Source organism: Coregonus clupeaformis, chromosome 9 (genome assembly GCF_020615455.1).
Source record: "Coregonus clupeaformis isolate EN_2021a chromosome 9, ASM2061545v1, whole genome shotgun sequence".
Lineage (NCBI taxonomy): Eukaryota > Metazoa > Chordata > Actinopteri > Salmoniformes > Salmonidae > Coregonus > Coregonus clupeaformis.
The window spans coordinates 19,220,299-19,235,682 of record NC_059200.1 but is presented as its reverse complement, the minus strand read 5'-3'; the positions used below and the strand labels follow the sequence as shown (position 1 = coordinate 19,235,682).

The 15,384-nt window shown below is 44.7% G+C and overlaps 1 protein-coding gene across 1 annotated transcript in view; it reads right to left on the bottom strand.

The window, feature by feature from the left end:
• The window catches only part of LOC121574514 (CBP80/20-dependent translation initiation factor), a 172,392-nt gene that overhangs the window by 30,114 nt on the left and 126,894 nt on the right, over positions 1 to 15,384 (bottom strand). The window contains exons 10-11 of the mRNA XM_045222758.1: positions 4,055 to 4,919; positions 2,094 to 2,393 (exon numbers count right to left, since the gene is read on the bottom strand). Coding sequence (XP_045078693.1) covers positions 2,094 to 2,393; positions 4,055 to 4,919 — 1,165 coding nt within the window. The remainder of the gene's footprint in view (positions 1 to 2,093; positions 2,394 to 4,054; positions 4,920 to 15,384) is intronic.

The following is a 15,384-nucleotide window of genomic DNA, read 5'->3' as shown; positions in this document are numbered from 1 at the left end:
AGACATAACAGGCCCAGTTTGAGCTACTCCAGGAAGACTTTGCAGGCTCTCTCAATGCTGCCCACTCTCGAGTAACTCCGGTTGAAGGCCGACCGGGGTACTGCAGGCTGCCATTAGCAACTAAATTATCCTTATACCTTCTTTGTGGGATTTTAAAATAAATCGGTTCAAAGACATACATCTGGTGTAATAGAAGCGATTATTGGTTCCACTTATATCAGTACATTCGCAACAAACTAAACTTCTATTCGATCAAATAAGCCTCACTTAGCAATCACAGTTTTGGTTGACCAAATCTGACACTCTCATAGAGCTCTATAACAAAAATCTCCTGTTGGTCTGCTTATGGCTGTATTCTTGCGTGGACAGATTTTGACGGGAGTGGAGCCTCTCGCTTCGCCTCTTCCTCTCTGGTGAGACTGAATCTCTGGTCTCGTCGCTAACACTTGAAGCAAACTCAAACTATCATTGAAAAACAACCGAGAGTGTGAACAAAACAATGTAAATAGCCAAGAAACACGAGGACAAAGCAGGGTAATTTCGACCAACTTCTATGCAGTGCTGTGGGCTTCTAAAAATGCTTCTTTCAGCACTTCACTTACAGTGCATTCGGAAAGTATTCAGACCCCTTGACTTTTTCCACATTTTGTTACATCACAGCCTTATTCTAAAATTGATTAAACGTTTTTATCTACACACAATACCCCATAATGTCAAAGCAAAAACAGGTTTTTAGAAATGTTTCATTAAACATTTATTAAAGCACCTTTGGCAGTAATTACAGCCTCAAGTCTTCTTGGGTATGACGCTACAAGCTTGGCACACCTGTATTTGTGGAGTTTCTCCCATTCTTCTCTGCAGATCCTCTCAAGCTCTGTCAGGTTGGATGTGGAGCGTCGCTGCACAGCTATTTTCAGGTCTCTCCAGAGATGTTTGATCTGTTTCAAGTCAGGGCTCTGGCTGGGCCACTCAAGGACATTCAGAGGCTTGTCCTGAAGCCACTCCTGCATTGTCTTGGCTGTGTGCTTAGGGTCGTTGTCCTGTTGGAAGGTGAGCCTTCGCCCCAGTCTGAGGTCCTGAGCGCTCTGGAGCAGGTTTTCATTAAGGATCTCTCTGTACTTTGCTCCGTTAATCTTTCCCTTGATCCTGACTAGTCTCCCAGTCCCTGCCGCTGAAAAACATCCCCAGAGCATGATGCTGCCACCACCATGCTTCACTGTAGTTACCTCCAGACGTGACGCTTGGCATAAAAAAAAAAGGTTCTCCCATCTCCACAGAGGAACTCTGGAGCTCTGTCAGTGAGACCATCGGGTTCTTGGTCACCTCCCTGACCAAGGCCCTTCTCCACCGATTGCTCAGTTTGGCCGGGCGGCCAGCTCTTGGTGGTTCCAAACCTCTTCCATTTAAGAATGCTGGAGGCCACTGTGTTCTTGGGGACCTTCAATGCTGCAGACATTTTATGGTACTCTCGATGGACAATTCGTTCGACCTCATGGCTTGGTTTTTGCTCTGACGTGCACTGTCAACTGTGGGACCTTATATAGACAGGTGTGTGCCTTTCCAAATCATGTCCAATCAATTGAATTTGGAAGAAAATGAACGAGGGAGACAAACAGAGAGGAGGAGTGCAGTGACGCAGCAGATGGGTTAACATTCTGCCAGGCACGTCAGCCATAGAGAGCCGGCGGGGGGGGGTGAGAGAGAGAGAGTGTAAGCGAGAGAGCGAGTAAGAGACAGAAAGAGAGAGAGAATGAGAGCGAAAGAGCTCCCAGACTGTGTCTGCAATGGTGGTGACACCCAGGCAGGGAGGAAGGCGCTGGGCCATAATGTAGGCAGGACAGACGTGGGTGGGAGGAGACATTATCTGGAGAGGCTGGACGTATGTCAACCCCCTCAGGCTGTGACCTCGCAGAACCTTCATTAGCTGTGACATTTACCCCACGTCACACACCGCCACTGACACCAATTATGACCATCCACACTCACACACTGAGATAGACACCACTCACAGTCACTGTCTGTCTGACAGACAGGTACGCATGTACGAACCCCACACCACCCTCCCCGTCTCCCATCTCTCCCTCTCCTCTCACCTGTAACATATTGAGCAGCAGTGACCTAAACTTGGTCCCCTCCACCATAAAGAGGGCCATCTTGTCACAGAGCCTGGCAGCGGTAGCAGCAAAGCTCCTGTCGCTGAGGGCCTTGCCGTAGATGGTGCTGACTATCTGGTCCAGGGTCTCCTCTGACTGGGCCGAACTCTGGGCCTCTTCCATGAAGGAGCTGAGTTGGCCGTCCACCCCGGCTCTGTTGTTCCTCATGCTGTTCAGGATCTCCAGCAAGCGGTCCATGCGGCTCTGCTGGGGCCCGACCAGGGACACCACAGCCTCCTCCTGGAGAACAGCAGAAAAAAATCCTGCTCAATGGAGAATCACAGCCTTTCAGTCTAGAGCTAGTCTTAATGGTGTCCAGGAAACTGCTTAGTCATTAAAAACCACAGATTTTGTAATCATGTATTTGAGCTGACATATGAACAAACATGGTGCCTTTCTCTGCTCAATAGATGTTTAACCAAACCGCTTACACAGGGAGTAAAACCCCTGAAAGAGGAAATATGGTTTGACAACAGATCAATAGAATATGACATCATCAGTATGCTTCTTAACACCGTGTCAGTGAGTCTCCAGGGAGGGTCAGGTTGTTCTCACCATACAAGGCAGCACATAGAGCTATCCTTAATGAGGAGTACGCTATACTGCATGGGGAGGCAACCCTGGTCCTGGAGTGCTGCAAGGACTTCATGTTTTTGATGTAACCAACCTGGAAGACCAGGTGTGTTGAATTTAGGCAATCACTGAACTGATCAATTAGCTCAGTTGGTCAGGTGTGGTGCCTAGTTGGGACAGAATCCTGCAGTACCTGAAGCACTCCAGGAACAGGGTTGCCTACCCCTGCTATACTGGGTCTTATTCATTTGGCATCAAATCAAAGAAAGTGGACTGAAACAGGGACTACCTGGATTTATTCAATTAGAAGCGCAGTTTTCGTTCTCCGTTGCAAACCGTTTTGCTATGGTATGCCTTAATGAATATGACCCTGGACCCAAATGCAGACAGGGATCTGACTGGATAATGTCCCATGTTTCCCCCCATTTAGCTAAATTCCTCTCTCTGGTTGTGTTCCAAATTACACCCTATTCCCTATATAGTGCACTACTTTTGACTAGAGCCTATAGGGGCCCTGGTCAAAAGTAGTGCACTATATAGGGAATAGGGTGCCATCTGAGCCTCAGCCTGGGTTTCCCTCTAGATCGGCGTGTTTGAAGCTGTCTGTTAATCTCAGTCTTGTTGTTGCAGGCTGTAAGGGGGTTAGGAGCATCCACGTCTTAGATACTTAGGTTAGGAACTAAACAGACACAAGTAATGAGTTAGGCTACGAGAGAAGTTGACCCACAACAGCAGAATCTACAGACAAGCCACCACTGTTCATCTTTATTAGATATATTTTTTTACCCCCCTTTTCTCCCCAATTTTGTGATATCCAATTGCGATCCAATTACGATTTTGTCTCATCGCTGCAACTCCCCAACGGGCTCGGGAGAGACGAAGGTCGAGTCATGGGTCCTCCGAAACATGACCCGCCAAACCGTGCTTCTTAACACCCGCCCGCTTAACCCGGAAGCCAGCCGCACCAATGTGTCGGACGATGGGCCAATTGTGCCGCCCTATGGGACTCCCGGTCACGGCCGGTTGTGACACAGAATGGGATTGAACCCGGGTCTGTAGTGACGCCTCAAGCACGGCGATGCAGTGCCTTAGACTGCTGTGCCACCCGGGAGGCCCCCACTGTTCATCTTTATGAATTAAGAGAGCTGCACCCCCACCTACCAGACAGACTGAGCAACCTGTGTGTGTGTGTGTGCATCTAAAATGATGGATTCATTACTATGTGTGTGGCTGCAATGCGAATGTGTGTGTATAAAGGGGAGGGCATGGTCTGCCTAAGACTGATGGTGATTGGCAGACAGATAAGACAGTAAAGAGTTTTAGTTTACCTTTTCTTTTAGCCTCCTCCTCAGCCTTTCCTTGGATGACTGCAGCAGGCTGACTTTAGGGCCCTCGTCCAGCTGGCTGTCCCTGTGCTTGTCACTCCTCGTCGGGCTCTGGCCCTTCTCCTGGTCCCCAGGCTGGCTGGGAATCCCCTCACTGGGGCCCCTGGAGCTCTCTGTCTCCAGCCTGGTGCTGGTCTCCTCTGCCTTCACATTCTCAGTCTCTTTGGTGTTTCTGAGTGGTGCCGCCCCCCTGTCCCTGTCTCTGTCTCCCGTTGGGGTTGCCCCCCTGTAACTGTCTCCCATTGGGGTTGGCCCCCTGTCCCTGTCTCCCATTGGGGTTGGCCCCCTGTCCCTGTCTCCCATTGGGGTTGGCCCCCTGTCCCTGTCTCCCATTGGGGTTGGCCCCCTGTCCCTGTCTCCCATTGGGGTTGGCCCCCTGTCCCTGTCTCCCATTGGGGTTGGCCCCCTGTCCCTGTCTCCCAATGGGGTTGGCCCCCTGTCCCTGTCTCCCATTGGGGTTGGCCCCCTGTCCCTGTCTCTGTCCCCTGTCGGGCCCCCTTGCCCCTGTGGTCCCTGTCCTACTCCCTGCCCCTTCTGGTTGTGGTGCCAGCGGCGATTCTGGCTGTAGCCGTGGTGGGGAGGTCCCTGGCGCTGCCCGCCGTGACCCTGGAACTGCTGCCCGTGGCTACCTCCACGCTGTCTACCATTACCCCCCGGCCCGGGCTGCTGCTGCTGGTCATTCTGTTGCTGATGGACCGGTTGTTGTTGTTGAGATGGAGGTTGTTGTTGTTGTTGTGGCAACTGCTGCTGAGGATTCTGGGTCTTCCTGTCTCCTCCTCCACCCGGAGGTCTCTGCTGCTGCTGTCTCCTGTAATGAGAGGAGCAGGGAGATTCTGTTACCCACGGGGCAAAGCGTGACGCGATGACGCCCGGGCTACTCTCTCTGGCAAGCCTGAACCAAGCCAGCCACCCCTTTCACCCAGTCACAGTGCCATGGCCGAATCCACGTCCATCTGTTCTGTTCAGCCCTGTGACACCATCACTTCCTCTCTCTGCCTGTTCTCTGTTGACCGTCTATTGTAACACAGTCCCACTGTCTCTTTCTGACTGTTCTAACACACCTGGCCTCCCCTAGCACAGATCTACCAGAGCCTGCTTTCACAGAGGATAGACAGTAATGATACAACCCAACAACACAGACACTAATGATACAACCCAACAACACAGACACTAATGGCATAACCCAACAACACAGACACTAATGATACAACCCAACAACACAGACACTAATGGCATAACCCAACAACACAGACACTAATGATACAACCCAACAACACAGACACTAATGATACAACCCAACAACAGACACTAATGATACAACCCAACAACACAGACACTAATGATACAACCCAACAACACAGACACTAATGATACAACCCAACAACACAGACACTAATGATACAACCCAACAACACAGACACTAATGATACAACCCAACAACACAGACACTAATGATATAACCCAACAACACAGACACTAATGATATAACCCAACAACACAGACACTAATGATATAACCCAACAACACAGACACTAATGATATAACCCAACAACACAGACACTAATGATACAACCCAACAACACAGACACTAATGATACAACCCAACAACACAGACACTAATGATACAACCCAACAACACAGACACTAATGATATAACCCAACAACACAGGCACTAATGATATAACCCAAAAACAGACACTAATGATACAACCCAACAACACAGACACTAATGATACAACCCAACAACAGACACTAATGATACAACCCAACACAGATACTAATGATACAACCCAACAACACAGACATTAATGATATAACCCAACAACACAGACACTAATGATATAACCCAACAACACAGACACTAATGATACAACCCAACAACACAGATACTAATGATACAACCCAACAACACAGATACTAATGATACAACCCAACAACACAGACACTAATGATACAACCCAACAACACAGACACTAATGATACAACCCAACAACACAGACACTAATGATACAACCCAACAACACAGACACTAATGATACAACCCAACAACACAGACACTAATGATACAACCCAACAACACAAACACTAATGATACAACCCAACAACACAAACACTAATGATACAACCCAACAACACATACATTAATGATACAACCCAACAACACAGACACTAATGATACAACCCAACAACACATACACTAATGATACAACCCAACAACACAGACACTAATGATACAACCCAACAACACAGACACTAATGATACAACCCAACAACACAGACACTAATGATACAACCCAACAACACAGACACTAATGATACAACCCAACAACACAAACACTAATGATACAACCCAACAACACAGACATTAATGATACAACCCAACAACACAGATACTAATGATAAAACCCAACAACACAGATACTAATGATACAACACAACAACACAGACACTAATGATACAACCCAACAACACAGACACTAATGATACAACCCAACAACAGACACTAATGATACAACCCAAAACAGACACTAATGATACAACCCAACACAGACACTAATGATACAACCCAACAACAGACACTAATGATACAACCCAACAACACATACACTAATGATACAACCCAACAACACATACACTAATGATACAACCCAACAACACAGACACTAATGATATAACCCAACAACAGACACTAATGATACAACCCAACAACACAGACACTAATGATACAACCCAACAACAGACACTAATGATATAACCCAACAACACAGGCACTAATGATATAACCCAACAACAGACACTAATGATACAACCCAACAACACAGACACTAATGATACAACCCAACAACAGACACTAATGATATAACCCAACAACACAGGCACTAATGATATAACCCAAAAACAGACACTAATGATACAGCCCAACAACACAGACACTAATGATACAACCCAACAACACATACATTAATGATACAACCCAACAACATACACTAATGATACAACCCAACAACACAGATACTAATGATACAACCCAACAACACAGACACTAATGATATAAACCAACAACACAGACACTAATGATATAACCCAACAACACAGACACTAATGATACAACCCAACAACACAAACACTAATGATATAACCCAACAACACAGACATTAATGATACAACCCAACAACAGACACTAATGATACAACACAACAACACAGATACTAATGATACAACCCAACAACACAGACACTAATGATATAACCCAACAACACAGACACTAATGATACAACCCAACAACACAGACACTAATGATACAACCCAACAACACAGATACTAATGATACAACCCAACAACACAGACACTAATGATACAACCCAACAACACAGACACTAATGATACAACCCAACAACAGACACTAATGATACAACCCAAAACAGACACTAATGATACAACCCAACACAGACACTAATGATACAACCCAACAACAGACACTAATGATACAACCCAACAACACATACACTAATGATACAACCCAACAACACATACACTAATGATACAACCCAACAACACAGACACTAATGATATAACCCAACAACACAGACACTAATGATATAACCCAACAACAGACACTAATGATATAACCCAACAACACAGACATTAATGATACAACCCAACAACAGACACTAATGATACAACCCAACAACACAGATACTAATGATACAACCCAACAACACAGACACTAATGATATAACCCAACAACACAGACACTAATGATATAACCCAACAACACAGACACTAATGATACAACCCAACAACACATATACTAATGATACAACCCAACAACACAGATACTAATGATACAACCCAACAACACAGACACTAATGATACAACCCAACAACACAGACACTAATGATACAACCCAACAACACAGACACTAATGATACAACCCAACAACAGACACTAATGATACAACCCAACAACACAGACACTAATGATACAACCCAACAACACAGACACTAATGATACAACCCAACAACACAGACACTAATGATACAACCCAACAACACAGACACTAATGATACAACCCAACAACACAGACACTAATGATACAACCCAACAACACAGACACTAATGATACAACCCAACAACACAGACACTAATGATACAACCCAACAACACAGACACTAATGATACAACCCAACAACACAGACACTAATGATACAACCCAACAACACAGACACTAATGATACAACCCAACAACACATACACTAATGATACAACCCAACAACACAGACACTAATGGTATAACCCAACAACACAGACACTAATGATACAACCCAAAAACACAGACACTAATGATACAACCCAACAACACAGATACTAATGATATAACCCAACAACAGACACGAATGATACAACCCAACAACACAGACACTAATGATACAACCCAACAACAGACACTAATGATACAACCCAACACATACACTAATGATACAACCCAACACATACACTAATGATACAACCCAACAACACAGACACTAATGATACAACCCAACAACACAAACACTAATGATATAACCCAACAACACAGACAATGATACAACCCAACAACAGACACTAATGATACAACCCAACAACACAGACACTAATGATACAACCCAACAACACAGACACTAATGATATAACCCAACAACACAGACACTAATGATATAACCCAACAACACAGACACTAATGATACAACCCAACAACACAGATACTAATGATACAACCCAACAACACAGATACTAATGATACAACCCAACAACACATACACTAATGATACAACCCAACAACACAGACACTAATGGTATAACCCAACAACACAGACACTAATGATAAAACCCAACAACACAGACACTAATGATACAACCCAACAACACAGACACTAATGATACAACCCAACAACACAGACACTAATGATACAACCCAACAACACAGACACTAATGATACAACCCAACAACAGACACTAATGATACAACCCAACAACACAGACACTAATGATATAACCCAACAACACAGAAACTAATGATATAAACAACAACACAGACACTAATGATACAACCCAACAACAGACACTAATGGTACAACCCAACAACACAGACACTAATGATATAACCCAACAACACAGACACTAATGATATAACCCAACAACACAGACACTAATGATACAACCCAACAACACAGACACTAATGATACAACCCAACACAGACACTAATGATACAACCCAACACAGACACTAATGATACAACCGAACAACACAGACACTAATGATATAACCCAACAAGACAGAAACGAATGATATAACCCAACAAGACAGAAACTAATGATACAACACAACAAGACAGATCTGTCTTAAGCTATGACGAGGGAGGCCTGTTTGTTCTTATAAACAGTAGGTGCTTCCCCATGTGACTTGGGTCTCTGCTTCACTAGGAGATGATTGACACAACAGGATTAGGAACATTTGTGTAGAGAAGATATCCTGTTATATAAAAATAATTTTTGAACATGCCTTCTTTTCAACGATCACTATCAAACCATCATAAACACAAGCAATATATCTGAAACGGCCCTCAAACATCATTCTAACCCTTCACCAAAGCCCATCACATCCTGAACAACACAATCTTCTACTGCTCGTCTTTCAATTCAACACCACACCCACTCTACAGAGACATGGAAAACATGAAGCAGACCCACACTCAGAAAATCCAATAGCACATCAATTCTCTCCCTCTCTTTAAAGATTGGCCAGCCAGCCAGGATGTAGCCTGTGTTCCCAGCGCTGCAGTGATATGTAGCAAGTCAACCAGCCAGCCAGGCAGACCCAGCCACAGCAACGCCAGTCAGCCAGTCAGTCAGTCAGCCGGTTTCCAGAGCTGCAGTGATATGTAGTCAGCCGGCCAACCAGCCAGCCTGTGTTTCCAGTGCTGCATTGCCACTGCCTACCAAAACCCCCATGACCTACATTCCATTCTCTAGAGGAGCTGGCACCTACATGGCTGGCTCACTGGATCCACAGCTTTTCATTAGTAAACCATTAGTAGAATATTATGGGTGCTCAGTCCTCTGCTCTGCTACCGTGTTATGTTTCTCTGGGCTATTTATGCTATTACGGGGCTAGGCAGCACCCTGAGCTATGTTAGCGTAGCCTAGCGTAGAGGAGGGGAGTGTTGTGTGTGTGGTAGTACTGTGTGTGTGTGGTGGTTATTAAAACTGAAATGTGACAGTAGATATGAGGGTCACAGGGAAGAGGAGAGTTGTGGTGCCCTGTGTAACTGCAGCAGCTACTAGCTAGCTTCCTGAACCCAACATGTTTATATCAAACTATATTGAAACCCTCCGCCAGTCTAGGACACGCTAACAGTATAGAGGCTGTACATATCACAACAACAGTCCAAATATGATGTCTCCACAAATGTCGTATAATCTAATACACGCAATGAATGTTGTTTTGAAACACACTGAGTGTACAAAACATTAGGAACAACGTCCTAATATTGAGTTGCACCCCCTTTTGCCCTCAGAACAGTCTCAATTTGTCTGGGCATGGACTTTACAAGGTGCCGAAAGCGTTCCACAGTGATGCTGGCCCATGTTGACTCCAATGCTTCCCACAGTTGTGTAAAGTTGAATGGATGTCCTTTGGGTGGTGGACCATTCTTGACACACAAGGGAAACTGTTGAGCGTGAAAAATCCAGCAGCATTGCAGTTCTTGACACACACAAACCGGTGCGCCTGGCACCTACTACTATACCCTGTTCAAAGGCACTTAAATCTTTTGTCTTGCCCATTCACCCTCTGAATGGCACACATACACAATCCATGTCTCAACTGTCTCAAGGCTTACAAATCCTTCTTTACCTGTCTACTCCCCTTCATCTACACTGATTGAAGTGGATTTGACAGGTGACATCTGGTAGAGCACGGCGCTTGTAACGCTAAGGTAGTGGGTTCGATCCCCGGGACCACCAATACACAAAATTTATGCACGCATGACTGTAAGTCGCTTTGGATAAAAGCGTCTGCTAAATGGCATATTATTATTATTATTAATTAAGGATCATAGCTTTCACCTGGATTTACCTGGGCAGTCTATGTCATGGAAAGAGTTCCTAATGTTTTGTACACTCAGTGTATATCAACGCAATAACGGACAATAACTGAATTTACACATCTCATTACAACTCTAATATAGAGCAGTACATTTTACAGAGACCGTTAGTTGTGGATGTGTTGGGTCCTAGTCTAGCAGAGGAGCCTTAAACCATGTCTGTCTGTCTGTCTGTCTGTCTGTCTGTCTGTCTGTCTGTCTGTCTGTCTGTCTGTCTGTCTGTCTGTCTGTCTGTCTGTCTGACTGACTGACTGATCTTCTGTCAGACGTTTTGTGACAAGGTCCCCGGGACGGCAAAAGGAATCTGAGCAATCACGTCTGGCCACCTCAGCCAGACAGGCAGAAACACATTGCAGCAGGCATGCACACACAGACCTTACTTCACCCCTCACTTGCACAATAATTATGACCATAATCATTTATAGACTTTACATAACGTTTTTTTCCCCCAAACGAGTGCTTAACATAGTAAGGGGGATCCTCCCCTGACCCCCCTTTAACATGCACCTACCCACTCCTGTCCTCCTCACAGCCCAACAGCACTTAACCTAAGTAGCCGCCAGCCCTCCCTGCTCATAAACACATGCCCCCCGTGGTACTGACAGGCTCAAAATAAAGATGTTCTGAGGGCCCCAGGTTCCGACTGTGCCATTCTATGACTTTATGAGTGTTAACCCCGGGCCTGACCACGACCCCCACCCTCCCTGACACAGAAACATCTTGTGGGCAGATGCCTAGAGGCCTCAGCAGAGCTCCTGGTATGCCTCCTATGTGTGCAGCACTTGTCTATTAAAGCTGCGGCTCCAGTGTTTCATGGCAGAATACTCAGGCGAGGAGAGAGAAACAGCACATAGACCAACACTGTTTTTAGCTGAACAATCACCCAACTTAGAGTATAAAGGCCAAAGACACACCAGAATAGCTTTTCAAGAGGTGTTCAGTGTTCCTGAGTGGTCTAGTCTCAGTCCTTGAGTGTACAGTGTTTCATGGTAGAATACCCAAGAGCAGAGGAGAGAAACAGCACATCGTCTAGTAGTCATTTGGATTCACCAAAGGCACAGAAAGTGGAGAGGTGAGAGAACAGTGTTGGATTAATGGACAATAGTCGGCATGCATAAAGACTGTAGGCGGATATTCAATAGAAGGTTCACAATGTGAAGAAAAATACAGTTTAAATGTTTTTTATGTTAAATGTTAGACTCAGGTGCTGCCGTGCTGCTGCAGTTTGCGTTGAAACTTTCCCACAAAAGCCTCCGTCTGAACCCTGAGACATTCAGCTTTAATAACGCTTTTAACATTCAGAACAGGAGATGAAAAGTCAGCTTTTCTACAGACATTTTCCTTACCAAATGTTGTTGAACTTTTCTTACCTTGTAAAAGCACACGGTCACTGTCTGGCAATATGAAAACAGAGGGGGAACATTCTAGAAGTGTAATTTTCTGAAGCCACTTAATTGGTCAAAGGGAGAATTTCATAATAAGAGACCATGAATATGTTTTCCTAAACGGAATAAAACAGCATCACCTTGATGTCATTAATGGCTCTCTGAAAAGTAATGATCTATCAAGCAGGAGATCAAATAAAGTGCAAAATAATTCTGTGTACAACATTTACTGGGCTTTATACTCAGCTGCATGTACAAAGTCTATGATGAATAAAGGTTCATAACTTTAAACGAGGCGTCAGGTAGCTTAGTGGTTAAGAGCGTTGTGCCAGTAACCGAAAGGTCGCTGGTTCTAATCCCCGAGCCGACTAGGTGAAAAATCTGTCGAGTGCCTTGAGCAAGGCACTTAACCCTAATTGCTCCTGTAAGTCACTCTGGATAAGAGCGTCTGCTAAATGACTAAAATGTAAAATGTCAATATTATAATAGGTCAACAGGCTACCTACACTAGGATGTTGACTATACTAGAATGGTGCTTCCGTGTACACATGGTTCTCTGTTGTCTGTGCACCCCGAGGCACTAAGACAGGAGTCAAGGTGAACGAGAAGAGAGCAGGAGACAGGAGTCAAGGTGAACGAGAAGAGAGCAGGAGACAGGAGGCAAGGTGAACGAGAAGGGAGAAGAGTGCTTTCTGCTATTTGGTTGGTACTCTTAAGGGGGGGGTGCTAGACAGAAGACGTGAGGGCCCGGGAAATAAGTGGGGTGGAAAAGGATGGGAGTGAAGTGCTGTAAGGAGACGCAGGTGACCTAGTCTTGAACTCCAGACGGCTGTGTGTGTGTGTATATACAGGTAAAAGTCAGTAAATTAGAATATTTTGAAAAACTTGATTTATTTCAGTAATTGCATTCAAAAGGTGTAACTTGTACATTATATTTATTCATTGCACACAGACTGATGCATTCAAATGTTTATTTCATTTAATTTTGATGATTTGAAGTGGCAACAAATGAAAATCCAAAATTCCGTGTGTCACAAAATTAGAATATTGTTACATTTTGGGTTACATTTTGAAGACACCTGGTGCCACAAACTAATCAGCTGATTAACTCAAAACACCTGCAAAGGGCTTTAAATGGTCTCTCAGTCCAGTTCTGAAGCCTACACAAACATGGGGAAGACTTCAGATTTGACAGCTGTCCAAAAGGCGACCATCGACACATTGCACAAGGAGGGAAAGACACAAAAGGTTATTGCAGAAGAGGCTGGCTGTTCTCAGAGCTCTGTGTCCAAACACATTAATAGAGAGGCAAAGGGAAGGAAAAACTGTGGTCAGAAAAAGTGTACAAGCGATAGGGATCACCGCGCCCTAGTCAAGATTGTGAAAAAAACCCATTCAAAAATGTGGGGGAGATTCACAAGGAGTGGACAGCTGCTGGAGTCAGGGCTTCAAGATCCACCACCAAGAGACGCTTGAAAGACATGGGTTTCAACTGCCGCATACCTCGTGTCAAGCCACTGTTGACCAAGAAACAGCGCGAAGCGTCTCACCTGGGCTAAGGAAAAAAAGAGCTGGACTGCTGCTGAGTGGTCTAAAGTCATGTTTTCTGACGAAAGCAAATTTTGCATTTCCTTTGGAAATCGAGGTCCCAGAGTCTGGAGGAAGACAGGAGAGGCACAGGATCCACGTTGCCTGAAGTCTAGTGTAAAGTTTCCACCATCAGTGATGGTTTGGGGTGCCATGTCATCTGCTGGTGTCGGTCCACTCTGTTTCCTGAGATCCAGGGTCAACGCAGCCGTCTACCAGCAAGTTTTAGAGCACTTCATGCTTCCTGCTGCTGACCTGCTCTATGGAGATGGAGATTTCAGGTTCCAACAGGACTTGGCGCCTGCACACAGCGCAAAATCTACCCGTGCCTGGTTTACGGACCATGGTATTTCTGTTCTAAATTGGCCAGCCAACTCCCCTGACCTTAGCCCCATAGAAAATCTGTGGGGTATTGTGAAAAGGAAGATGCAGAATGCCAGACCCAACAACGCAGAAGAGTTGAAGGCCACTATCAGAGCAACCTGGGCTCTCATAACACCTGAGCAGTGCCAGAAACTCATCGACTCCATGCCACGCCGCATTAATGCAGTAATTGAGGCAAAAGGAGCTCCAACCAAGTATTGAGTATTGTACATGCTCATATTTTTCATTTTCATACTTTTCAGTTGGCCAACATTTCTAAAAAATCCCTTTTTTGTATTAGCCTTAAGTAATATTCTAATTTTGTGACACACGGAATTTTGGATTTTCATTTGTTGCCACTTCAAATCATCAAAATTAAATGAAATAAACATTTGAATGCATCAGTCTGTGTGCAATGAATAAATATAATGTACAAGTTACACCTTTTGAATGCAATTACTGAAATAAATCAAGTTTTTCAAAATATTCTAATTTACTGACTTTTACCTGTATATATACACAGTATCCATCAGCCTCTCTGCTTGGCCTCGTTGGTCCCCTCTCCTGGGGAGGTAGGGGGTCAGTTCAGTGTCTGATCAGTGTATAGTATTCTAGTAGGTAGGATAAAAACCTTGAGGGTGACGTGTGGAGTCGGTATGTTAGTCATATACAGCAAAGACCCAGCCATGGGGATAACTCAGCAGGGACCTGTTCTGGTCTAGTTAATGAACAAAAGCATAGAACCATGAATAATAGATAAGTAGAAAATGACATGACAGAGCCAATGATCTA